Raw genomic sequence first — 23,872 nt, forward strand, 5'->3', positions numbered from 1 at the left:
AAAATAGATTTTCTGCCATGCCGAATCAGCAATCAGGCTCAAGGTGCTGTCGCCGCCACGTAGGCAGCCTTCGCCTCTGGCTTGTTATTCGCCGCCTCCATCTCCTCCTTGTTCGGTGCATCCAACTCATCTTTCTGCAACATCTTGTAGCAGAAGGCTTGCACGATCATTCTCGTGTCAGCATCCAAAGATTCCAAATTCAAGGTTAGCATCATGGCGTCCTCCGCATCGGCTACGATATTCATCTTCTTCTCTTCAAGCATCGTCTTCTTCTCCTCGAGCATGACCTTTTCTCTCCGAGCATGGCCTTCTTCTCCTCGAGCTTGAACTTCTTCTCGGTCGCCTCCATCAACAATTTGAACCTCTCCGTCTTTTTATCTTCCTTGATGCCGGAGCGCTTGATGTATGCCTCCCCCTTCTTCAATAGATGTCCTCGAACCTGTCTGTCAACTTGGACACCGCACCTTCTTGCTTTGCCATCTCCTCCTCCCACTTGTTTCCCCGAAACACTTTTCTAACCTTCTTGGGCGGTTCTTTTGTTGGGTCAGTTGGGTCACCGGTTTCTTCCTCGATGGCTTTGGCGGCGGTCTTGGCAATGTATAGGTTCCACTTCGGTTGCCCATTCAATTTCAACCAACAATGTATGGCGGTGAAGTTTTTCTTCCCCAATTTCTTGAACACCGTGCACGCATAAGAAGGCTAAAAAATAAAACATTGTCAATAATGCATATCTGCCTGCACAACTATGCATGCATATCCGGCTACAAAACTATATATATCCGACAAGTGACCAAAAAAACTATGTATATCTGACTAGTGATAAACAAAACTATGCATATCCGGCTATAAACTAATCATATTCGGCCAAATGAACTTACTTGCTGGGTGATTTGCGCACCACTAGGCTACCGTGCGATGACATGCTGCAAATGGCCGCTTGATGGTGTACCATCAATCGTTGAGGGACTTTGATTCACGGTTGCGAATGACCACATCCGAGTAGAGCGCAGAATGCTTGTCTTCATGGAACCATGTTTGAATGTTGGCCCAAAACGTTGTGTCCTTTTGCTCTGTGCCATGGATCTGTTCGAGACTAGTGGCCAACCATGCATCGCACAACAACTCTCCCTCCTGCATGTTGAAGCTTTATCCTCTAACCCTCTTCTTCGGATCACGGGCAAAATCACCCAGATCATCGTCCTCGCCCTCCTCCTCCTGCTCTAGCTAACCGGCGGTCCAATCTTGCTGTTGTTTGCCCGTGCCGGTCTGGGTGTAGCCCTGCTGCATGCTGGTCTGCGTGTAACCCTGCTGCGCATGGGAGTAGTTGCCAGACTCAGTGGGATCCCAAGTTCTCCACATGCCCATCCTCATAGCCATCTCGTACACCGCCTGTGTTGTAAATGATGTCGAACATCTCCCTGCCCGCGTCATTGTACACCGGCTCTTCCGCTTTAGGCATAGCAGCGAACAACATCCTGGCTCCCATCTGCTCCCTGTCCACCGTCCACACCCGGACAAACTGCATCGAAGAACACTCTGAGAAGAGCAGTGGTGCCGCTTTTAGTTGATGATGTAAGGCACTTGCCCGGTGGCCGTTGCCGTGGACCGCCTACCGAGTTGCTTGGCAGCGTAGAAGTACGAAGCCTTGTAATGCTTCAGCCAAGGCGGCGCCTGTACAGTGGGCGACATTATCGGGGCACAGCGGCCCATGCCGCGACCTCCACCATGTTAACGACAAGCACGCCCACCGCCATGTCCGCCACCAGCATGTCCTCCGTTGGCCTTGTGCTTCTTGAGTGTTGATCTTCCGGGCAAGCGTAATGTTCGGATCCTCCAGGACCTTCACCACCTCCATCTTCGGTAGGTTATACTACGACTCCATGCGTCAGCAGAGGGAGGGAAGAAGAGAGCGGAGGAGAAAAGGGCGGGAACTGGGTGGAGAGCGACAGAATGGAAGAAGAGAGTGGGAGATTTTGCCGTGGAAACAGTGTGGACAGCTACAAAAGCGCGTACTCCACCTCCCTTCGAACTCCTGTAAAGCCCCCCCCCCCCCCCCCCACACACGTTTGGTTCCGGTCTGCGAGAAAATCGTTGTCCGAACTGCTCCGTGGACGAAGGGTGTCGGCGTTGGATGGCTTCTGGGATTCGGACAGCAGCGTCTGGATGGATAGTACCGGTTTGAGGGCCGATGTTGGAGATGCCCTAATCGGATAATCCTGGCATAATGCCGAGCAATCACGGAGGCAAAGCTCACATGCAATTGTATGATTGATGAGAGCTTTCATTATCTGAAAAAAAACCTACTCCCTCCGTCCCACAATAAGATCATGAGGGAGTACTATATGACTATATGACCACAATTCTATCATAGTTTTCTTTTTCAAACGTGTTACCCATTTGAGCACGAGCATGGGCCCATATATGCACCATTTTATTCTTTGCACACACAAAAAAAGGTCGTGCTTGCCTCTATTTTTTTTATCTGTCATGCATAATCCTAGTATATTGTTATTATTTCTACGTCAAATTAATACATGTATACTAGTATCTTATTACTAGCCACGAACCCATGAGACACGCTCGATCGATCGAGCTCTCCGTCACAACATCTGTCGAGGTCGAGGTCGCGTGCATGAACGCACAAGAGTTTCGTCTCCTTGGATCCATGGACCGCCGGGGACGTGATAAAGACGACGATGACGGACATTGTCTCTTTGACATGGACACGGGCAAGAGGCGTGGAGGAATCCGGCGCGACCGCTGGCTGCGCAGTGCCGACTGCTGACGGTGACTGCGTGGCGCGTGCTATATCTGTCGCAATAGCTTTTTGGAAGTGCGGTGATGCGTGGAACCTTCGTGTGTTCTCCACGTGCGTGCCTCATCCCACCCCGTGCCGGCGCTGCTGACCTGACCGCCGGTCGCCGGTCGGTCGGTCCGTCGATCCATCAGCTGGCTAGCCGCGCGTGCGTCCTCCACTCGGGTCATGTGTCTATAAATAAGCTGGCCACGCCCACGATGCGATGCACATACATTCACTCGCCAGTCACCACCAACTCGCACGCGTCCAGCGGTGGAGACGAAGAAAGAGAGAAAGTTGTTGCCATGGCGTCCAGAGAGGTCAGCATCCAGATGCCGGGGTGTGCTCCGTCCCCGGAGCCGCTTCTCCTTCGTGTCCCGTCGCTTGCCGCCGGCGTTTCTTCAATGGAGGCTGCGGATGCCGTCGTTTCCGGCGGCAGGACCACCAAGGAAGCGGCCGCGGCTTCTTACGCTGAGACGACGAGCTCTGTCTTGATCAGCGTCCCGAGCATGCCTCCGGTCGTCCGCGCCAACAAGGCCGACGTGAGCGCCCCTGCCGTGCCGCTGAGCGAGTCGATGGTCGAGCGGGTTCACCATCCGGCCGTGCCGCAGCTGCTGAAGCAGGCCCGGCACCACTCGCAGCCGTCCTTGGTGGTCAGAGTCGGCGGCGAGGTGCCGGCGGTGCTGCGGAGCGACAGCATGCGGGAGCGAGACCGGCGGTTTGACCATTTCAAGACGTTCTCTGGCCGCCTTCAGCGGCAGCTCTCCAGCCTCCGCGGGGTGCCACAGGACACCGACGTCGAGCAAGTTGCGGCGTCAAAGATCTCAGAGGAGGACACCGACGAGGACGATGCAGTGCCCACCGCCGACCGCTACTTCGCCGCGCTCGAAGGACCCGAGCTCGAGACACTTCGGGTACGTACCACGTCACCGCATAGCATTCCAGCAAAAAGTTTACCATTCCTTACTAACCCATCTTTGTGTCTAATATACTTGTGAACATGCAGTCGACAGAGGTAGCCGTGTTGCCTAAGGACGAGACATGGCCGTTCCTGCTCCGGTTCCCCATCAGCGCCTTTGGGATGTGCCTTGGCGTAAGCAGCCAGGCCATGCTGTGGAAGACCCTCGAGTCGGAGCCCTCCACCAAATTCCTTCATGTGCACCCTGCTGCCAACCACGTCCTCTGGTGGATCTCTGTCACACTCATGGTTGTTGTTTCCATCACCTACCTTCTTAAGGTCGTCTTCTACTTCGAGGCTGTCCGCCGCGAGTTCCATCACCCGGTGCGCGTCAACTTCTTCTTTGCACCATCGATTGCTTGCCTCTTCCTTGTCAAGGGCGTGCCGCATCCGGTGTGGGAGATCCACCACGTTGTCTGGTACCTTCTCATGTTGCCCATCTTGTGCCTCGACCTCAAGATCTATGGCCAGTGGATGTCTAGCGGCGAGCGGCGCCTCTCAAAGGTGGCCAACCCATCCAACCACCTCGCTGTCGTTGGCAACTTCGTTGGTGCGCTGCTCGGTGCTAGGATGGGTCTCCGAGAGTTGCCAATCTTTTTCTTCGGCGTCGGGTTGGCCCACTATGCCGTGCTCTTCGTCACTCTGTATCAGCGGCTCCCCACCAATGTGCAACTCCCAAAGGAGCTCCATCCAGTGTTCTTTCTTTTCGTCGCCGCGCCTAGCGTCGCGTCCATGGCCTGGGCGAGGATCTCTGGCGAGTTCAACGATGGTGCGAAGCTCCTTTACTTCATCTCACTATTCCTCTATGTGTCGCTGGTGGTACGCGTCAACCTCTTTCGGGGGTTCAGGTTCTCGCTGGCATGGTGGGCGTACACATTCCCAATGACGAGTGTGGCCTTGGCGACGGTGTTGTATGCATCGGAGGTAGACAATGTGTTGACGCGCTCACTGGCAGTCGGGTTGTCAGGAATTGCCGTTGTCACGGTCACCGGCGTTCTAGCCACCACCATGTACCACGCCTTCCTGCGGAAGGACCTCTTCCCCAATGACGTATCCATAGCCATCACACGACAAAGGCCCAAGTTTAGCAAGATCCTCGCGCACCTTCGGTCGTCGAGCTCTGATGTCAAGGAGCTTGTTCTTTCCATCCCAAATTTAAGTTCCAGTTCCAAGCAGGGCGCATACTGCAATGACGCCAGCTCCAACTAGAAGACGAGCGGCGGTGTCGGCGAGTCTCCTGTGGCACACGGGCTCGGAAGAGGAAAGTGTTACGAGGTCCATGCACGACATCCTGCATGTACGCACGGCTAGCGTATGTTGATTAGTAGTGCTTTTATAGAGTTCTATGTGTTTTTCTTCATTCTTTTTCTTCTTTGTGAACTTGCTGCACATAGTTGTAGATTAGGAGTGATATTGTGAGCAATTTACATTGCCATGATAATGATATAATTGTCGGACATAACGGTTGAGCTTGTAAATTTAGTGGTTATACTTTTTTCTTCAGAAGTTGAAAAATGTCAGTCACATTTCTTAACTCTATTCTCGTCTCAAGTAACTACACAGACCTGAAAATTGGAAGGACATTTCACCAAAGGTGTATCAATAAAATGGATGGCTTAGTGTGTTGCAACTTTACAAGGGAGGTTTTCAAAGTTTTAAGACAGAGGAGTATTCGCAAAATCATTTTTTATGTGTGACCATGACATGCTTTCCACTCATTGCTCAAAACTAAGGTTACCGCTAACGGCGCCTCTCTCAGACTTAGCTTTGCTTACATTTTATTTTAATTAAAACATAACTTTACTTACATTTACTTTCAATTAAACATAGCTTTGCTTTGATTTTTCTTTGAGGGGTTAAACCAAACTTTATTACTCAAAGTTCACACAAAGTAGGGATTATGGGGTTCGGACAACCAAATGTGCCGCCCTTGATCCAAGGAATGTGAGAACTTTGCTAACCTATCATCATCGTTGCTCCATAACTTCATCATAGCCTCTGCAAAAAGTCCTTTACAAATATTACTTGCTACCTGGATAAGAGACGGATTAGGTTTCGTTCCACAACTTCAAAACACTTGGTTACTTACATAGTTGAAGATATAGACCAATATACGCCTTCCGCCGTGACCTTGACTCCAAAATACATGACGTTTTGCTTGGAGAAAGATGAACTAAAGTATGAATAAAGCGCAAGACTTTAAATTCAGTCGCAATCGTCTGCATTACTCCTGCTACGAGTCTACGACTAAGGGGGGATGTTAGCAGTATAGTTGTACTTAAGCTAGACATAAAGGTTAGAAATAGAATACACAAGAAGCAAGGGCGCGCAAGTTGCCGCGCCATTTTTCTCCTTTGTCATTTATATATGGTTATTTTTGCTTGCTATATCTACTGTATTATGTCTCCTGTAAATTTTTTGATAGGTCAATGACATAAACATATATTGTAGAGCGTAAAATAACTTTGTTTTCTATAATTCATTTTCTTTTCATCTAAAACAGTAGAGGTACCAAAGTAACTTATAGAACTTGAAGAGCATAGATAAACATGATAAAAATGAGAGAAAGGTGACCTGATAGATTTGCAGCTAAGAAGCTCGCAACACCCCATGTACAGCAGGAGCATCATCAATGATGGGCATCACAAACACTCAACCACTCAAAAAATGATTCTACGTATAGCAGCTATAGTGTAGCATGCATGCACATAGAAACCAGTAGTCTCTAGAGAAAATAAACACCTCAAAGTCCTGACAAGGCGTAGTAGCATCTGTGCTATCAAAGCCAAATGTCATTGATAACTTTAGGGAGCTTTAAAGGCAAAAAATGTAACGGCAAAAAAAAAACTCCAACATGAATAGGTTTGCACGTCATTGGCAATGTTCATGGCCCTGGTAAGCTATGACACCGACATATACTCTTTCTAGTCCACCCCTTGCAATTCATTCTCCTCAAAGGCAGCCAAGCCCCCCTCCTTCTCTCGCATTGTCAGCTTATTCTTGTCAGAATTCTCTAGACATAGTCATTATACACCTCCTTCACAGTGGCTCGTCTGCTTTTGTCTTCAACAACTTCGACACATCCTCATCATGCGCGTTTGGTTGCCACCATATCCTAGTTGAGATCGATCATAGTGGAAGCCTCTCTCTTGCAAGAGAAGGCACACAACAACCTTACCGAGTGACAACGAATAAAGGAACCGGATGCAGTGACAGGAGCTAGGGACAATGCAAGAGGGATGCAAGGACTAGGATTATTGGAGTCAGTGGTGCATGCTTGAACCACCTCCAATGCATGTGATATATATTTAATTCCCTCCCCTAAAAAGATTCCACATGTGTGTTCCTCTCCACTCCAATACATGTCTTAAATCCCATCCCTATATATACTTGTTGTAGTATGTTTTATCAAAGGTCGCATAACTTACAATATACATGCAATGACCGCATTTTTAAACACTATACTAATGAATATATTTCTAGCGGCTCAATAACTGATATCAAACAAAATTTTACTATCTAATACTCCCTCTATCTCATATTAATTGTCGAAATAGATCTATCTCGACGTATTTCAGTATTAGATATATCCGTTTGAGCGACAATTAATATAGGACCAAGGGGTACTATATCTAATTATTTCTATTTTTGTAGGCATTTGGAAAAGAACAGGAATGAGATTAGCTCATCTTATACGTATAAATAAGATGCAACTATATAATAAATTTTGTAGTAGCAAGCTATATAACGTGTCATTTGTACAGACAGACATCTAGTTTGAGATACTAATCAGTTTGTTTAAGTTAGTGTACATGTTTCAAAGAGAGAGAAAAGGCAAAGAGTACGCACACACCACACATGACCGAGAAATATTGATACACCATGTCTCCGGCGATCCCCTTCTGTAGCCTTCCAAGTTCCAAGCAAGAAAAAATTGTCCACCTCCAGGTTGATTCGTATCGATCGAAATACTCGCAGCAGATGGTGTTGTTGTCGTCCCACCTGACCTCCGTCGAGGTTTTTTTTTTTGCGTGAAATTTTTCGATCTATTCATCTCCAATCATGGCAGTACAACGAATACCAGAAATTATAAAAATTACATCCCGATCCATAGACCACCTAGCGACGGCTACAAGCACTGAAGCGAGCCGAAGGCGCGCCGCCGTCATCGCCCCTCCATCGCCGGAGTCGGGCACAACTTGTTGTAGTAAACAATCGGGAAGTCGTCATGCTAAGGCCTCATAGGACCAGCGCACCAGAACAGCAACCGCTGCAGATGAACAATAACGTAGATCAGAAGGATCCAACTCGAAGACACACGAACGTAGACGAACAACGACGAGATCCGAGCAAATCCACCAAAGATAGACCTTGACATCGCCCCTCGTCCACTACAACACGATATGTGACCCCGCCCCTATCCAGATCGAGGTGGCTGGGCGTGGCTGCATGGCCTGTTTGGTAGTCCTCAACTCCTTGATCGGATAGCCAAACCGAGTGCAAGTTATGGTGCTTGTTTTTGTGGAAAAAATAATCAAAAAACATGTTTATAAGTTTCAAAAATATTGTGGCAACTTGTATGTGTTCACTACGGATCCATGAAAATTTGTTTTAAAAAATATAACTTGTAAGCTGTACAAAAAAATCCAGCCCAACAAAAAAAAGCAACACATTCAAAAATGCATTTTTGTCTATTTTTACGCCATGTATACAAGTAAAATGGTATCAAATTTGGCACATACATTGTATACATGTGTGTGTGTGTGTGTGTGTGTGTTTAGAATTATTTTTACATTGTACAAAATGTTTTTGGAAAACCATAAGCAATTTTCGTCAGCCAACTGCTCTTCTTGTTAAAAATACCAGAGCCGACGAATCGTTCCGCAATTGCAAAAGAAAAAAAATGAGTAGTTCCGCTGGACAACTCTGGCTGGTTAGCGTTGGCCTGGGCTGGCAGCCCATTTGGCTTGGATGCATTCTAGCCCAACTATGCTTTCTCTCTGCACCCTAAAGCTTATGTATCCCTCTTAATGTCCAACTAGATGAATAAAGCTTCCGCATTTTTCTCAAAAAAAAAAACATATGGAGATTAAGGTCGTGATTTGCCTCAACTTAAACATGTAATTTGTTGCCTACTTTGCCGCGAACCCATTCCATAAAATAGCACACACTATTACTGCGAGAAAAATCATGGCGAACGACGCGGAAATGGCCTCCTCTCGCCTCTCGGAGGCGCAAGAACAAGCATGGAGGCACGTAGAGAGCCTTGTATCGGCGGCAGGCTAAAGATCTAGTCCAGCCTCGCCATTCTCGGCTAGGCCGTTGCGACACCACGACCACGTGCCTTCACTAACGAGAACACCACGCGCGAGGAGGAAAACTGGAGAGGGAGAGGAGGCGCTTCCTTACGCGTGCTCGAGGTTGGGATGGTGCAGGGAGCGCTCGGCGGCGAGGTCCCATCGTGCGATTTTTTATCCAAAAAGACCCCCTGCCGAACGCTATTGCCAAAAAAGACTATCTGCAGATAAAAATGTTAAAAAGGACCCCCTCACTAGTGGCGGCAGGCGCGGCAGGCGACACGTGGCACCTGCCGCCACGCCAGGAGGTAGCGGGCCCTGCCGCCACCGCAGGAGGCGGCCGCGGGGCACAACGGTTCTCACACAGTGGAGCAGCTGGGACGGAACGGGCCAGGAGTGGTGAGCCCGGCCGCCACTAGGTGAGGCGGTCACACTGTCGCCGCTGTCGCTCCCGGGCCGACAGGCCGTGCTGCTCGCGGGCCCAGCGTGTGGGCCACGCCGCCACTGGGTGAGGCGGCCTTTCTGCCAAAAGCGAGAAGGGGACATTTGACGGCGCTGATTCCCGTGTGCGACAGCGATGCTGACAGCGGTGATTCCCACGCGCGGGAAAATGCACGCTGATGCCCTGCTTTAGCTTCTTTCGCCCGGGAATCAGTTCTGCTTTAGCTTTTTTTGCCTCAGCGGATGGGACGGCACTGTGAGAATTGCTCTGGCTATTGCTTGATGCGACGGCACCGCGGGAATCAGTCACTTGCTGCGGGAAGCTGTTGAGCCGACACTACAGGGATCCTAAAATTTCTCGCTTAATTTTCTCGCCATCATTTATCGTCTGAGCTTATAAAAGGAGACACCGATGCTCTCGTCCAGCCATCCTCGAAATCGCCACTGCGCAAAGTGTGTAACACATTTTTCTAGCCGGTATGAGTTTGCCTTGCTCGGATCAAAGCATTAGGCCGAGGAAAATGAAGAATGCAAGTTTGCCTCCGGGGATGGCAGTCCTGCGGTGTTGGTGTGGCGATCTTTGCAAGGTGAAGGAGGTGACGGATTTTTCAGATTGGTTGGGCATGAAGTTTTTCATGTGCGCCAATTATGAGGAAGATCCAACCGTAGCTATTTCAGAGTACGACAAGCCTCCGGTATGCTTTAACCATCACGAATAGATATTGTTGGTATTTTGATTGATTCTTTAATAACATTCTTGTTTCTTGTTGTAGTCTCCTCCGCCTCTGTGCATGTACTATCATTGGATTGACACGGAGATGCCGGCTTGGGCAGTGACTGAGATTCGTGAAAGAAGTCGCCGTGCGTAGAATAGTTTCTATGTGGAAGAGCGACGCGAGAAGGCGGAAGCTGAGGAGAAAGCAGAGCAAGAGAGAGAGTTAAAAGAATACTATGCGGAGCAACACCGTTTTTTTCAGGATTTAGGAAAGAAAAACAGGGAAGAGGCTCGTCGCATGGAGGAGCAGGAACGACAGCGAAAGGAGGCTCGTGAGGCGGAGAGGCAGAGAAAGAAAGAAAGGGCTCGTGAGGCCAAGGCAGCAGAAGAAGCTGGCGATGGAAAAGGAAAATATCCATGCTGGACTCAGTAGATTCCTGTGGTAGTATTTTAAATTTCGCAATCATTTGTATCTTTATTTTTGCAGTTTAATGTAGCTTTATTTCAGTAGTTAAATGTAGCTTTATTTCAATTCTACGATGTATCTTATTTTCAGTTGTACCGTGTCGTAATGAAAAAAAAAATAGTTTTAGAATAAAGTAGTGGCATTTTCTTTCCCTCCACTAATATCGAACATCATGTAAGAACTACAAAATGAAATTAAGATAGAACATAATGCCCTACAATAAGAGAGTACAAACTAATAATGCAAGTACATCTGAATTAAACGGTAGAACTGGAATATAGCTTAAAAACTACATGAAGGCATCATCGTCATCCTCCGTCGATGCAGAACTCTTGCCCTTCGACGATGCAGAACTCTTACCCTTGGACGATGCAGAACTCTTGCTCTTCGAGGATGCAGTACTCTTGCCCTTAGACGATGCAGAACTCTTGCCCTTTGACGATGCAGAACCCGGAAGCGGCGGCGTGAAGATATCATCTTCGTCCTCGCTCTGCTCAGTCCATAAAAATGGATGCTTTTCTGCAGTCCTTCTGAAAGTTTCACTCTCCGGCTCCACTACCTTCTTCCACCTTGCATGCAACCTAAGAAGTTCTTTACGTACCTCCTCATAGGTCCTTTCAGGCCACCCAGACCTACGTAATTGGTGAGCCAACTCATTCATTATGGTGTCACTACCGGTGAGTTCGTCCCATGCAACTATCCTATTGTCCATCCTGAAATCGGTAGCTAGCCTCAGAAGAGTCCTGCTCATCCCAGGGTAAAAACTACGATCGAAAGGATAATGGAACGTCTCGACTACACTACACTTGAATGCTTATCCACCTCCGTCTGAAGGGGGTTTTATAGGTAGAGAGGAGAAAATGGCGGGAAAGAACGACTGCAGTATGGCGGGAAAGGGTTGGCGGGAACATATGGCGGGAAACGGGTGGCCGGAAGATATGGCGGGAAGGGGTTGGCAGGAAACGAGTGGCGGGAACATATGTAGGGAAAGCGTTGGCAGGAAAATATTGAGGGGAAAGGGTTGCGCGAAAACATAAGCCGAAGAGTGGAGCGGGATAGTATGGCGGGAGATATAGGCAGGAAAAATTGTTCCTGACTGATGCATTTTTATTTCAGCATACATAGATGTTCAAATCGAAAAGTCGGATACTGACATATGTAGATACAATGGGTGGCGCACGTGGATAGTTGAATCATTGTAGTCGACGACGACCAGCTGGCCTTCCCTTCAGACCGGAAAGCTCCAAGCGATTAGGTGGTCGAGTTACACGAAGACCGCGACCGTACTCTAGTTGGTCTTCCTGTGTCTGCGACTCCTGCATAGGTGATGGATTCTGTAATCCTTGTTGCGAACCTGATGCGTAATTGTAGGCGTATGGTTGTTGTGACTCCTCGGGGATAAAAGATGGGCCAATAACGTCCTCTCTGAAGAAATCTGTATCTACTGCGTTAACATTATCGCCAGGTTGGGTGTACTCATCGTTCCAATTTACATCAGGTATGCCCTGCACATAGAAACATTGTAAACAAAAACTGTCAGAGGATAATATGTAATATCACTGTAAATGCATTAAAATGTAAACATGACTACCTGATCAGATCCCTCGCCTGTACTATCTGGACATTCTACCTGGTACTGGTTTAAATCTGGGACACGAGTCTCCTCGGGCATGGAGATCCCTCGCGTGGAGAGATACGGCTGAGATCCCTCACCTTGAGTGTATGCGCCATATCCTGTGTATGCATATGGGTTTGGGGAAAGATACAGCTCGGGCATCGAATTCAAGCCCATGCCATGGTCCTGTGATGTCTGCCCCTGACGAAGCAGCACCGAAGAAGAGCGATGTAGTGGCAGAGATGAGTCATGTCGTGGCAATGTCGTTGTTGTACTCAGACCCTCCCCCCACTGCCCATGGCTTGTACGCGCCTCACTCGGTCTGGACGACGGCGCCGCACTCGGTCTGGCTGACCTCGGTACTGGCATGTTGTACGCTCCAGTGACAACGTCGTCGCCTCTACCACATCTCAACTTTGTTAGCACGTATTTTTTAAAACGTTTATTGAATGACTTGACAGCTTGTCCCCTAGGCGGCATGCTTTCCGTTGCCATCTGCCCTATGTCGTTGGCAGTTTGAAGCTGGAAAAATATTTGGTTGAAATGATTATGAAATGATGAACCTGAAAAAATTACTAGTGATTACCATCCGGTCATGATAGTAAGCTGCATGCAGCTCAACAGGTCTCTGCATCTGCTCCTCGTGCGTGAGATTTGTTGGTATCGTAGCTGGTTGACCGGCCAGGCTTGTACGCGTGCTGATGCAGTACCACTGCTTGTACGCTTGAGCTGTACTTCCATCGTACGGTCTGCAAAATTATATAATAACATCAACCGTTATGATGAAAGCAAAGCATCTTCACGCATTGTATGATCATCGTAATAAAATAATGTAAATAAAATGTACCTAAGTTGATACACTATATCTGCTAGCACTTCATTTTCCCACTTCTGTACCCATTGAATGTTGCGTTCCCTCCAATCGTAAAGACTCCAACCGTGGCCCATATTGGTTAGCCTACAAATTATGTAACAAAGTGCGAGTTTAGTAAATTAAAAATGACACTAACTATTTAGGAAGGTCACATCTTACTTATGGGTTTCCTCGTCCGTACATCTTGGAAAAGGTGGTGGAATCTCCTGATATAGACCGAACTGTCTCATGACACGCTCTGGGTTGTAAGGCTCAACACACCACAGGAACAATAAGTAGCAGCGAGTCAGCCAGAATGCACTATCGGTCAACATGCCTGCTGTGATGGGTCGTATATCAAAGACCATATGTACATGCTCCTGAGTCCATGGGTTCCATGTGACTACAGACTCATCAAGTGCCTCAAACTGCTGGTGGTATATAGGGTAACAATTTTTTGCAATACTTGGAGACCAATGTTTCCGTGGCTTTGTCCACCTGCTGGCCATAGTTACACAGCTGCCCTCACCATAGTCATATGGGTGTATGGGATTTATTATACGAGGTCGTCCTACAGGGAGGTATTCCCAGGACCACAACAGTGGAAACTCGTAGGGGACACAAAGTAACGGAGCTTTTTTGCGAAGGAAGTTTTTTGTGTGGCATCACACAAGCCTCTATATGTATGAGATAGAATGGCAGAACCGAAGCTGTATTTTGGCTGCTCGGGTAAAGGTTCATCTACCATCTTCTCCACAATGTAGATGAGACCAGGGAGAAGTATGTCCGCATGTGAATTTGGAAACATAACCCCGAGGAGCCACAACAAATACGCAAACAGATGTCTTTTCCTCGTCTCAGAATCAGCGAAGCTAGAAAAATTAAGAAAGTTATCATGAAGCCAGGGGAGTGGGATGCCACGGGGGCCACCACCAGTATGTTGTGATTCTGGCATTACCATCCCAAGACGGTCTGATATATTTTGTGCCCAAGTTTTAGACACTCGTCGAGAGACTAACGGCTCACCTCTAATTGGTACAGCAAGGATCATAGAAACATCTTTCAGTGTAGGTGCAAGCTCCCCAAAACGAAAGTGAAAGGTGTGGGTTTCAGGTCTCCACCGGTCAACGAGGGATGTCAAAAGGGATGGATCCGAACGTAACTGGGATGGGTCTTCACTTGATGTGAGCCTAGCAAAAGCATGTAGTCCGTAAGCGTCAAGGTGAGGAATGAAATAATTGTGTATTGGCCAGGTTTTCTTTACGGTTCGAAGTCTGAAACTCCGATAATCATGTTCTTTATTTGGGTTCAAAAATAGGTGGCAACGGTGGCCGGCGTCATGGGGCCCCTCCAAAAGCCGCGGCACTTTAGCCATAACCTGCACACAAATATACAAAAAAAACACAAAGAGATTCAATAATACAAAGAGATTCAATTTAAAATAAACATAAATACAATAACACAATAATACAAAGAGATTCAATTTAAAATAAATATAAATACAATAACACAAAGAGATTCAATAATACAAACATATTCAATTTAAATTAATAAAAGTATAATACAAATATAAGTAGACATAGCGAGTACAGATAAATCAACATCATGCGGTGTTGTTCGCTCGATACGGGCATTCCCTACGTGAATGTCCAGGACACCTACAAACGCGGCATCGCCTTGGTTCTACCATCTGGCTATGGTCCATGTCATTGCGATGACGCCTAGACTGATGTCGTCCCTTGGCGGTTCTCATCAAGTCGGCGTTCGGAACCCATTTTGGCCCATCTGGCCACATCATTTTGTAGTTCATATCAATGCCCCAGGCCCAGAACTCACCGTTCCAAGTGTTATACAGATTGTACATGTTGAAGTACGGTGATATGTATGGCTCAACACTGATTTTTTGATCTGCAGCCGCCCGGAGCACATGACTACAAGGGTAGCCCTCAAGCTTGGGCTTGTTACACGTGCACTCACAGGACGTTGGGCCGAGGGTGACAGCTTGCTTTTTTGATCCTCTGTGCTGACCCTTAACGTACTTGGCTCGCATTGACCTCCCACTTATTCCTAAGTGCGTCCACTTTCCTGCAGCCATGGCTTTGGGACTTCTTTGCTTTCTCGTCCAGATGTCTTTGCATCTTCTCGGACCATGGCTTGTTCAATTCAACTTGTGCTTTAGCCACGGTAACCCTGTCTGCAAAGTATGACAGGGTCCGGTTCCAAGTTTCTTCAATTAGGGCTGTGATAGGCAAGGCTCTCACCCCTTTAAGAACACCATTGTACACCTCTGACATGTTGCTGGTCATTATTCCATACCGAGCCCCGGTGTCGTGAGCCTGCGCCCACTTGTACACATCAGGGCAATTCTCGCCGATCCACTGGCTCAAATTTATGGCCGTCCTTCGACCCCTCCGGTCTTCTCTCTGCGGCAAGGCCGCGCGCTCGATCTCACCATTGATACCTGCCCAGATGGCATTCATTCTGGCTTCAGTTTTCTGCATGCAAATCCTCTTGAATAACTTGAACCAATCCTTATTCTTGAATTTGGAGTAAAAATTTGCTGCCAAATGCCGCATGCACCACCTTCCCTCTAGATCCGGCCACCCCCACTCTTCTGACGACTCCTTAATTATGTCGAGAGCACTTAATAATCCTGTGTTGCGATCAGAGATGATGCAAACACCTAAACGCTCTTTCACGACACCCATCTTCACGCAGCTCAGGAACCATAACCAGCTATCTTTGTTCTCGCTCTCGACCAGTGCAATAGGAAGAAGCTGATTATTTGCATCTGCTGCAATCGCCACCAATAGTGTGCCCTTGTACTTTCCAGTGAGAAAGGTACCATCAACTGATAATACCGGGCGATAGTGCCTGAAGGCTTGTATAGTCTGGGCGAATGCCCAGAATAAGCGGTCCAGGATTAGCTCACCCGGGTTCTTTGGGTTCTGACGTTCTCTCCGCCAAACTTGAGTCCCCCTATTAGCACTTGCTATCTGATGAAGCATTCTGGGGGCATAAGAATAGGCCTCCTCATAGGTTCCATACAAGTTCTTGAATATATTTTCCTTCGCACGCCTAGCCTTGCTGTAGCTGACAGGGAAGCCAATCTGATCTTCTGCATCTTTTTGCAAAGCCCTAACACTAATGTTGAGACTTCCCTGCACAATCGTTTCCATCACCTGTGCCACATATCTTGCCATCACATTGCAGTGATTTGAAAGAGTCCCAGTTTGCTCACAGCTACGCTGCACTATTTTTGTGATATGCCATGACTGACATACCCCAGGCTTCAGTCTAGCAAGAACTCTTCCCCGGCAACCTTTCGCGGTGTGGATGCATATGACCTTCAACTCTTTTTTATCAGACTGCTTCACTTTTTGCTGGCGGTGGAGGGCGATTGCATACCTATTAATTGCTTGGTAAGCAGACTTCTTGTCTGGGAAAACCTGCCCAACCTCCAGGCTCCCCGCTTCTAGGCCAGAAACAGAGTGAAATTCATTTGTGATGCTCATATCCTGTAAAAACCCAGGTTGCAGTGACGCCGCGACCACTCTCTGGGGAGGAACATCTTCTTCTTCGCTTGACTCGGAAGACGCGGAAGAGTGATCGTCATCATCGAGCGCCTCCGGCAATCCCTCCACGTGTTCACTCATGTCAACGGCCGCAGACCAATATCCTGTGTCATACACAGGCTGGTCGCCCGTCGGTTCCGATGGGCCAATGCTAGGGGCTGATGCGATGGCCAACTCGACCTCACCGCCCCTGCTACTGCATCCGGCAACATCAGTGACTGAAATGAACTCCACATACACCATCGGCTGACCAAACACTGGGTTATTGGGATTGCTTGCAAACCTCATGTACGACCCCCACGACTGATCACCTGTGACAGGCCGCAAACCCCAACGGGCAGCTGTCCCATCATTTGCTCCGTCAGCGACGAAGGCCTCCATTGTCATTTTCCCCCTGCATCCCTGGGCCAAACACCGCTCGGATGCACCTTCTGACAGCTGCGTAACCCACGTTCACCATGTCTCTAACTACAACTGTAGTCGACTCGCACAAGGACACATCCACCCCGAAAGGACCGTCCCGTAAGACATTCCCATAGTACACTACTAAATTTTCCATAGTACCTAACCAAAATACATGTTTACATTTCAAACAATTAGTAACTGAACATTTAATAGTAGTACGATGACAACATTTACATATCAGACGACTAAAATAATAATCGTATTTTCGTTACAAATATTCGTTTTGTTTTTAGAATCATTTGCTTAGACTTTCCGGGGTTGTTTGGTTAGTGGGTATTTAGAGAACTTTTTTTTCTCTAACTCGTCTACGAGCGTCACAAACTAAAACTCTGTTTGCTTTTCTCCAACTACCCCAAAAATATCCTAAACTGATTCTCGTAACATGCAAAAACTGAGCTTTTGGAAAAACGACTATTAGTAAAAACTAATTTTCTTACAACAGGTTATGACATAACCGATGGTAATTACTCGTTATGACAAACAACCACTAAACATAATAGTATGATAATAACATTTTAATATCATATGAGTAAAACATTTAATTTCTTCCGGATTTATATAATTTGTTCATATCATACAATAGCAATCATTTATTTACAAATAATAATATTTGCAGCGGCATGCACATTATTCACAACAGTACATCAATATAAAAAATATTAACAAAATTATGGTGTCATTTTATACCTTAGCTCCAATATGGATGTGCTTGCGAATGCAATTAAAAGTCCAAATAGTTCGAATAAATTTCCGTCACCAGTACTATATGAACGGAGTCAACCTATTATCACATGAACATCAATATTACACACGGATTTTTCTTTCTGCTATCAAAAGTATGAAAATAGCACTTGCATGTATGTGGTCATCACCTCAAAAGGGATAGCGAAGATGGAAACACAATTTCTTCAATCACGTCATCTCCTCCTTGTTTGCTACTAAGATGAATTATTTTACCTAATTACATACATCATCAAGTACATTAGCACATAATCTTAACATATAAAATTTAGATTATTGCGACATAACAAAGTAGACCTACGGCTTCCTAACTATAGACTTATTAATAAACATACTACATGAAATAACATACCACATGCAATGAACAATTACAGTACAAGTTTTTTCTTAATTACCGTATTAAGATTTCTCGCATGTCAATACTAATGGACGCACCTAACATAGGTACAACATCTTCAACCTACTCTTCTAAAAAATATATTATAAATGTTGTATCTGTCGTCTGAAATTATTTCTAACCTCTAAGCACTAACATTGCATAGCTAATGACGAGCTAAAAGACTAACTAATTACCTCGTGCATGCACAAAAAATTCCATGCATTGCAAAGCTCATACCTTGATCTTCAACTTCGTAGTTCACTTCGCTACGCAAATCCTACTCCTCAAGCTCTAAATGACTCCTCCAAGTGCTAAAATTATGCTTAAAACAACAGAGAATACACTCTTAGGAACTAATCAAACAGAACGAAAACATCATGCATGCGAACGAAACCAACAAAAATGGATAGATCTTACCATAATCTATCTTTTCTTCAACTTCATCATCTTTGAAATCCAATTCTAAATCGGCCAAAATCACGAGTGAAAGTGGCTACCAAGTTTTTCTTTCTGTCTGTGTATTCTTTTACATTTAGAGAGAGCAGAGAGGCAGAGAAGGCAACCAGAGATATGCGAGAGAGAATCTATGCGCACGGAGCCGCGGATGTACGTTTAAAAAGAAGAGGACCACTGTATTGTCGGCAGAACGAGCCAGAACTCACCTACCGCGGCATCGGATTCCAGCATCGCGGTGTCTCATCACACACAGCAACAACAACGCTCTCGAGTGTGCGGCAAGAAAACACGCGTTGAAATCAGCACGCCTGAGTGCTGTCGCTTCGGCTGGAGCAATAGACGGAAGCGAGAATCACGCACCGCTTTAATCACTGTCGTCTACGTAGCAATCAGTACTACAAAGTTTAGGCAGGAATCTGATTCCAGATCATCGAAACTTGTGGCAGAAAGCAAAACAAGGAACCGTGGAATCAGCGCCCATGAAAATCTGCGTCGTCAGCACGGGAATCAGCGCTGTCGCGCGTGCAGCAACAGGGACGCCGCCTACTGTAGTGGCGGCATGGCCCACACGCTGGGCCCGCGAGCAGCACGGCCTGTCGGCCCGGGAGCGACAGCGGCGACAGTGGCCGCCTCACCTAGTGGCGGCCGGGCCCACCACTCCTGGCCCGTTCCGTCCCAGCTGCTCCACTGTGCGAGAACCGTTGTGCCCCGCGTTGCCGCCTCCTGCGGTGGCGGCAGGTGCCACGTGTCGCCTGTCGCGCCTGCCGCCACTAGTGAGGGGGTCCTTTTTGACATTTTTATCTGCAGATAGTCTTTTTTGGCAATAGCGTTCGGCAGGGGGTCCTTTTGGACAAAAAATCCCATCAGGGTTGTTTGTTTTTTTAGATCAAAACAAAGCTTTATAACTTAACGGTGCTTAGGCATATCGCTCGAGGCACAAGCAGCCACATGGGCTGGTACATCAGACTCCCAGTGCATGACATGTTCTACTGGGTACAAACGGCCAATATTGGCTAACTCATGCGCTACGGCATTAGCACTACGGCGGCAAACAGAAATTGTATGCTTAGAGAACCACATTTTTAACTGAAACTTGGTATCTTCAATGACTACCGCATATGCTGATGAGTCTGGTTTCCTGAAGTCCATAGCTTCAACTAACAGTTGTGAGTCCGTCTCGAAGTTGACTCTCAGGCACCCCAGGTCGGCTGCAAGGGCCACGGCATTTGACAGGGCAGCAACCTCCGCCGCAAAGGCATCCTGTATATGATCTTGTCGTCCAGCCTTGGCTGCCACAATATTCCCCGCCGAGTCTCTCGCCACCACGCCCCACCCCGCATGTCCTTCTCCTGGAGCAAATGATCCATCCGCGTTGATTTTCAGCATCTCATCGGACGGGGCAGTCCATTTGTCCAGACAGGCTTTCTTTGGTGAGTTGATATAGACTTGCATATATTCCATGACAGCACTGCGTGTTCGCCTCGCTATTTCTTTTGTCGGCGCTAGGGGCTCCCCTTTCCTCAGCTTGTTGCGCACACTCCACCAATGCCACCAGTAGGTTAGAATGTGCATGCGTTTCTTCTCATCTACTCCCCACAAAAAGTCCAGCATCGCATGCACGGACGGAATCTGTTCAAGCTTAATTCTTTCACCCTCGAGCGCCAGTTCCCTCCACCCCTCCTTGACTGCCTTGCACTTAATGAAGAGATGAGCTCCATCTTCATCAGCCCGTCCACAAAATAAGCAGCGCGTGCTCTCCACCTTCAGCCCTCGCTTGTGCATGTTAGTCAGGAGTGCTAATGACTCATGCTTCACTCTCCATGTGAACATCTGCACATTCCTTGGACATGGTAGCTTCCAGATCCTCTTCCACGAATCATCCTTGCAAGAATGCAGATTCCCCGGTGCATGATTGCTCATCCCTTGCCCTCCATTCTTCTTCTGCCTTTTTAACTCCTCATAGAGTTTATAAGCACTCTTGACTGAATGAGCCCCCTTGTTGTCAAACTGCCAGGCAATGAAGTCATGCACATCCTCTCTCAAAGGTATCTGGAGTATAAGACGTGCGTCATCCGCCCAAAACGTGTCCCGTACAAGCTGCACATCCCACTGTCCAGTGGCTGGGTTGATTAGATCGCTGACCCTCTCCAACAGATTGTTTCCCCTCGGTGTGTTGACGGTTCTGGACCATGGACGAGGGATCCATGGATCCGACCAGATTTTAACATCGACACCGTCTCCTATACGCCATATATATCCTTCGCGGACAAGATCAAGCCCTCGCAGCATGCTTCTCCATGCGTATGAGATGCCTTCCTTCGGCTCAGCAGCTAGAGCATGGGTATTGGGGAAATACCGAGCTTTTAGGAGTCGGCCGCATAGAGTGTCAGGCTGTTGTATAAACCTCCATGCCTGTCGAGACAACATCGCCATGTTAAAACTATGCATGTCCCTGAACCCCAGTCCTCCTTGCGCTTTTGGCAGAACAAGCTTTTCCAAGATATCCAATGCACCGTGTTCTCTTTATCTTGCTGACTCCACCAGTAGTTACCGATCCTGGAGCTAATCTCTTGGCAGAAGCCCTTCGTGAGGTCAAAGCATGACATCGCGAACGTGGGGATGGCTTGTGCAACTGCAGTAACAAGGGCTTCCTTCCCTGTCTTGGCGATGAGCTTCTCTTTCCACCCGTACACCTTGCCTGCAATGGCTCCTTTTACATATGCGAATGCTCTCCGCATGGATCGTCCCACATGCACGGGGAGCCCCAGATACTTCTCGTTCCAGTCTTCCTTCTGTATCCTTAACGCATTCTTGACCGTGGTCCGGTCTGCCGTAGGGGTATTAGGGCTAAACATTACTGCTGATTTTTCCACATTGATGCACTGTCCTGAGCACTCCTCGTAAATATCTAGCACCTCACGTAAACAAGTGGCCTCCTCCACATTCGATTTTAGCAGTAGGACCGAGTCATCCGCAAAGAGCAGGTGGGAAACCGCAGGTGCTGCTCGGCAAATTTTCACACCACTAATTCTGTTATCTTGTTCTGCAGCATGGAGCAGGGCCGACAAACCTTCTGCGCATATGATGAAAAGATACGGCGACACCAGGTCGCCCTGCCACAGGCCTCTGGAGGGGCTGAACTGTTCAGTTAACTCTTCGTTCACCTTAATCTGATAGCGCACAGTTGTGACACACTTCATGATTAGTTCTACCCAACGGCGGCTAAACCCCAACTTCACAAGCATCTCTCGCAGAAAATTCCACTCGACTCGATCATAGGCCTTGCTCATATCAGCTTTAACCGCAACATAGCTTTCCTTCCCCTTCTTTTTATTTAGCAAGAAGTGGGACAACTCATAGGCAATGAGCACATTGTCAGTGATCAGCCGTCCGGGGCGAAAGCACTTTGGTTCTCCGATATTATCTCCGGCATGATGAGCTTGAGACGGTTGGCAATTACCTTAGACACTAACTTGTACAGGACATTGCAGAGCGAGATCGGCCGCAAGTCTTTGATCCTTTTCGGGTTCTTGGTCTTCGGGATTAGCACAACCACGGTGTCATTCCATCCGTCGGGGATGTCACCGCCATTGAGGGCAGCAAGTACCTCCTCCACAATGCGATCACCCATAAAGTGCCAATGTTTTTTATACACAACGGACGACATTCCGTCTGGCCCAGGAGCCTTAAGATCTCCGATATGATCTAGCGCAGCTTTCACCTCCTCTCGGGTGAACTCCGTATCGATCATGGTGTGCATATTGCTGGTAACGCGCGGTTTCACTCGACTGATGAGTTCTTGCATGCGATCACCCGAGAAGTGTGTTGTAAATAGATCCTGAAAAAACGAGCACACGTAGTTAGTCAAATCCTCCCCCTCCTTCACTACTTCACCATCCTCCTTCACTAACTCCTCCACCCTATTCGACTTCTTTCTCGCCGAGGCATAGGCCATGAAATAACGGGTGCTTCTGTTGCCATCCTTCAACCATGAGATATGGGTACGCTGTTTTACTTTAGTGTTCTTCTTGTCCTCCAAGTCCCTTACCACGCACTTCAGCTCAGCCTCTTCTTTAACCTTCTGCTTGGAGACAGGCTCTCTCATACACCTCTCCAGATCCGCCCTCGCCTTCTTCAGCCGTCCCTCCAACTCACCCACCACCTCCTTTTGCCATTTCACCATTCGCCCCGCCACAGTACCCATAACCCCTGCCACCCCTTCGTCGCCCTTCATCCAGCCTTCCTCCCATGCTCCTTGTATTTCTTCGCTGCATCCGGCCTCTTGCAACCACCAGGCTTCAAACCGGAACCCTCGGTCCCCCCTTCTGCCACTTCTCTGTTGTCCTTCTGTGCACACAATGACTGGGCGGTGATCGGAGTGACGTGGGTTACCATTAACTACAGAAAACTCCGGGAAAGTTTCACACCATTTTGTGTTTGCTGCTGCACGGTCCAACCTCTCGCAAATATAAGAATTGAGATCCTTACTGTGATTCCTCCACGTAAATTTATCTCCCACATAACCAACATCATAGAGATCACAACACACCAGCGCCTCTCTGAATCTGCCCATGCAAGCCTGCGATCGTGCAGCACCCCCCACTTTTTCATCACAAACCAAAATTTCATTAAAGTCCCCGAGGCACAGCCAAGGTCGTCCGGCTTGGTGTTGTTGGCCTAGAAGCCTCATTGTACGCTAAGTATCTTTCTTTCATTCTGCAGCCGACTCGCCATACACACCTGTAAGTCTCCAAATACTACCTCCTTCTCCTGCCACATCAACATCAACATGCCTCCGTCCATACGATCTCAAAGATACATCCACCCCTCTTCTCCAAAACATAGCAATGCCCCTACTCCTTCCAACTGGGTCCCACACAAGCATGTGAGCAAGTCCAAGTGACCACCGAAAACTCTCCAGTTCCCTCTCCGTCAACCTCGTTTCAGCAAGAAATAAAATCTCAGGATCCTCCATTCTCCCCATCTCGAGGAGACTCCGAACTGCCGGGCCGTTCCCGAGTCCCCGGCAGTTCCAACTGATGATTTTCATTGTTCCCGGCGGGGCTGCGCTGACAGCCCGGCCGATATGCTAATGTTGGCATCTCTCTCCTTAG

General features: G+C 47.8%; 2 protein-coding genes and 2 long non-coding RNA genes across 4 annotated transcripts; 1 reads left to right on the forward strand and 3 right to left on the reverse strand.

Moving 5' to 3' along the window:
* Positions 1-3,030: 3,030 nt before the first annotated feature.
* LOC109736424 (S-type anion channel SLAH2) lies at positions 3,031-5,289 on the forward strand. The gene is made up of 2 exons (XM_020295645.3): positions 3,031-3,711; positions 3,804-5,289. Exons 1-2 carry the CDS (start codon positions 3,103-3,105, stop codon positions 4,962-4,964), a joined length of 1,770 nt encoding a protein of 589 aa, XP_020151234.3. The 5' UTR covers positions 3,031-3,102; the 3' UTR covers positions 4,965-5,289.
* Positions 5,290-11,975: 6,686 nt separating this feature from the next.
* On the reverse strand, positions 11,976-13,250 carry LOC120972881 (uncharacterized). The gene is made up of 3 exons (XR_012183519.1): positions 13,137-13,250; positions 12,266-13,038; positions 11,976-12,179 (listed from the first exon to the last, which is right to left on the reverse strand). It is a non-coding gene; the product is annotated as an uncharacterized lncRNA (long non-coding RNA).
* Positions 13,251-14,010: 760 nt separating this feature from the next.
* On the reverse strand, positions 14,011-18,141 carry LOC141026317 (uncharacterized). Its single transcript, XR_012188234.1, has 3 exons — positions 18,055-18,141; positions 17,870-17,963; positions 14,011-14,520 (listed from the first exon to the last, which is right to left on the reverse strand). It is a non-coding gene; the product is annotated as an uncharacterized lncRNA (long non-coding RNA).
* A 1,006-nt stretch (positions 18,142-19,147) lies between these two features.
* LOC141039200 (uncharacterized) lies at positions 19,148-21,958 on the reverse strand. The gene is made up of 3 exons (XM_073506524.1): positions 21,272-21,958; positions 19,872-20,765; positions 19,148-19,153 (listed from the first exon to the last, which is right to left on the reverse strand). The coding sequence occupies exons 1-3, from the start codon at positions 21,956-21,958 to the stop codon at positions 19,148-19,150; spliced, it is 1,587 nt and encodes a 528-aa protein (XP_073362625.1).
* Positions 21,959-23,872: the final 1,914 nt, after the last annotated feature.

This window comes from Aegilops tauschii, chromosome 1 (assembly GCF_002575655.3).
Source record: "Aegilops tauschii subsp. strangulata cultivar AL8/78 chromosome 1, Aet v6.0, whole genome shotgun sequence".
In the NCBI taxonomy this organism is placed as follows: domain Eukaryota; kingdom Viridiplantae; phylum Streptophyta; class Magnoliopsida; order Poales; family Poaceae; genus Aegilops; species Aegilops tauschii.

Excerpts from the sequence above, each read along its gene's own strand:
- LOC109736424 (XM_020295645.3), top strand. The coding sequence starts at position 3,103 with ATGGCGTCCAGAGAGGTCAGCATCCAGATGCCGGGGTGTGCTCCGTCC. Across the intron at positions 3,712-3,803 it reads CCGAGCTCGAGACACTTCGG|TCGACAGAGGTAGCCGTGTT; the intron begins GTACGTACCACG and ends GTGAACATGCAG.
- LOC141039200 (XM_073506524.1), bottom strand. The coding sequence starts at position 21,958 with ATGAAGTGTGTCACAACTGTGCGCTATCAGATTAAGGTGAACGAAGAG. Across the intron at positions 20,766-21,271 it reads AGCAAGATAAAGAGAACACG|TTTGACAACAAGGGGGCTCA; the intron begins GTGCATTGGATA and ends ATTGCCTGGCAG.